General features: G+C 63.4%; 1 protein-coding gene across 1 annotated transcript in view; it reads left to right on the top strand.

Annotated features, from left to right (window-relative positions):
* Positions 1–1,619: 1,619 nt before the first annotated feature.
* Positions 1,620–2,919, top strand: part of ASPG (asparaginase) — a 35,913-nt gene continuing 34,613 nt past the window's right edge. The window contains exon 1 of the mRNA XM_007944623.1: positions 1,620–1,701. Coding sequence (XP_007942814.1) covers positions 1,620–1,701 — 82 coding nt within the window. The remainder of the gene's footprint in view (positions 1,702–2,919) is intronic.

Genomic DNA, 2,919 nt, shown 5'->3' on the forward strand with positions numbered 1-2,919 from the left:
CTGGAATTCCCATTCTTCTCAATGTTATCCACAATTTGTTATGCTCTACACAGTTGAATGCTTTTGCATAGTCAGTGAAACACAGGTAAGCATAATTGTGTCCCCTAAATAGGAGCTGGCGTCCTCACCCCGTGCCTGTGGGTGTAAGCCCACTGGGAACATTCTTTGGTTTTACATTAATGAGGCGTGCCAGTGTGGGTGCGTCCTGACCCTCCCCACCTCCAAGTGATAAGCAGCGGCTTAGACACAGGTGGGTGAGCACACACTGAAGACAAGGGCAGTGAGGCTCGCCAGGCACCACGGCCCCTGGAAGAGACAAGGTCGCCTCAGAGGCCCCCTGGCTTCAGACTTGCAGCCTCTTGAACTTTGAGGGAATAACCTGTCCCTAAACCTCCCACTTGGCTTGCTTTGCTCCCCCAGCACTGGGGAACTGGGTGGTTGTTGGAGGATTTTCCCGGAAGGGTGAAGTCATTACTATAGTGTTGCAGGAGTGGGTTCTGACTCAGAACACAGGGCAGAGCTGCTCCCAGACCCACGAAAACGGGTGCTTGTTGAAGGGTATTCAACTCAGCTGGGGGCCTCAAGCAGGTGTAGGACCCTCTCAAAGGAGGGCTTGAGGGACACACACATGTATGGTTCCAGACTCTCCGCTGCTCGTGCACACGGGGGCCCACTGGCTTTTGTGTGGATGGAACATGTGGAATTCCAACTGGAATCCACCGCTTCTCTGTGGACGGCGACTGCACTGCTGGCAGCTGTCCAAGGAGCTGCCCTGGTTTCAGAGTCAGAGATCGGGATTTGGCCGCTAACGAGAAGGTGGGTCATCCCAACTCACCGTCGGCTCTGAGGGAGAAAGGTGTGGCGGTCAGCTTCCAAACATTACAGCCTCAGAAACCAGGTAGTGCAGTTCCACTCTGTCCCCTAGGGGCGCTGTGGGTTGGAAGCTACTCCACCGCAGTGGGTGGGTGTGTCTCACCAGCAGTGCCCCTGCCCTCGAAGCCTGTGGGTTCCCTGCACCCAGGAGGGGCCTGGTGTCACGGGCACTAACGGCAGGGGGCTGGGCCTGCTGCTTGAGCCCCTCTGGGATCCACACCCATCCCCCAGTGGTGTGCTCTGTCTTGGAGAGGTACCGAGGGCCCATGCTTTCCTGGAGGGCTTGCATGGGGCGTGGTTGGGCCCGTGGGCCCCGGCCCTCCTGCCCCGTGCCACCGTAGGGAGGGCCCGGGGACGTGTCAACAGTGTAGGTAGGCGTCGATGTCTGTTGACAGCGTCCCAGAGAGGAGGACGGCCACCACCGACCGTTCTTGGAGGTCTTTTGGCACCAACAGTCTGAGGCAGGGACTGCGGGACCCTCGTCACAGTCACAAGAGACACCCAGGCCGCCCTGCCCAGCCCGCGACAGCCACTCCCAGGGCTCAGGCGCCCCTCTGGCCTCTCCGGGGGACCTCCGGGCCCTCCCAGAGGACCCGCCCCGGCAGGCTCCGCCCCCGTCCCTGAGGCCCCGCGCCCCGAGACCCCGCCCCGCCCCGGCAGGGCCCGCCCCCCGTGCCCGGCTGCTGCGGGTGCGCACGGGTCGTCAGCTCCACAACCCTCCTGCCGTCTGCGGTCCCGGGGCCGGCATGGCGCGGGCGGCGGAACCCGAGCGGCGACTGCTGGCCGTCTACACCGGCGGCACCATCGGCATGCGGAGCGGTCGCAGCGGTGAGTCTGTCGTGCGGTCACCCGGGGCCGCGCGGAATGGGTCCAGGTGGGGGCGTCGTTCCCACGGCGCTCGGCCCTGTCCCACGCCGCCTGTTCCCCCTGGGGCGCAGGTGGTAGCTCTGGGCAGAGAGGACAGGCGGCCGTGACCCCACCTGGCCCCACCGCCCAGGCTGTGCGCGCTCCCGGCTGCTTTCCAGGCTCAGCACGTGGCGCCGTTTGAGTTTGGGGCGGGGAAGGACCCCAGAGGATCCGGGGGCGCCCTTCCCTGACCACACCGTCGTGAGCGTGAAGGGGCTCAGGGGGCCACCCGGACTTGGGGTGACTGGAAGCTTCACCCCGACACGCACCTCACTTGTCGAGTGCCCTGGTCTCAAAGCTCTGTGGGTCCTGGCTGAGCAGAGAGTCCCGCGTGACGGCAGAGGCAGGCACCTTGCACCTTTGGGGACCCATGATCGAGTCCCTCTCTTGGGGCTGAGGTGCCTTCCTGGGTTGCAGCACTAATTTCCCTGCCCCTGACGCCCTGGCTGAGCCGGCTCAGAGGGGGTCACTTACGCACCAGTGGGGAGAGCAGAGGGGTGGGTTATGCCGAGAGTGAGAGCAAGGGCCTGGGACCACCCAGTTCTGCAGCCCCCCCAGGCACGGGTGCTGGGGGCTTGGTGCTGGGCACCCCCCGCCAGTGTGAGCTGAGCACCTTCGGTGGGGGCTGGATGGGGCTCCCAGGGTCCCGGGTGGGATCTCCTAGTGCTGATGCACCAGAATTGCCACAAGGGGGTGGCTTTAAGGACAGCAGCGTGCGCTCTCACAGTTCAGGAGCCAGAAGTGGGCTCTCGGCTCTGGTGACACGTCCTGGTCTCAGCAGCTCCACTGTCCTCCTCCGCACTCCTTGCAGTCGCCTCCTGGCGTCTTTCTTCTGTTTGCACTCGCTTTCGTGCCTAGAAGGGCCCTGGTGGCGCAGTGGCTAAGCGCTTGGAGCTAACTGAAAGGTGGGCAGTTTGAGCCATCAGCTGCTGCACAGGAGAAAAATGAGGCGGTCGGCATCCATAAAGATGACAGCCTTGGAGACCCTGTGGGCAGTTCCACTCTGTCCTGGAGGGGGCGCTGTGAGTTGGAATCCACTCACAGCAGTGGGTCTGGGTTTGGGCTTTGCCTCCTTGAAGACTGACAGCCTTGGAGACCCTGTGGGCAGTTCCACTCTGTCCTCTAGGGGCGCTGTGGGTC

The sequence above is a fragment of the Orycteropus afer genome, unplaced genomic scaffold (assembly GCF_000298275.1).
Source record: "Orycteropus afer afer isolate SDZICR_OR568_19922 unplaced genomic scaffold, OryAfe1.0 scaffold00128, whole genome shotgun sequence".
Taxonomy (NCBI): Eukaryota; Metazoa; Chordata; class Mammalia; order Tubulidentata; family Orycteropodidae; genus Orycteropus; species Orycteropus afer.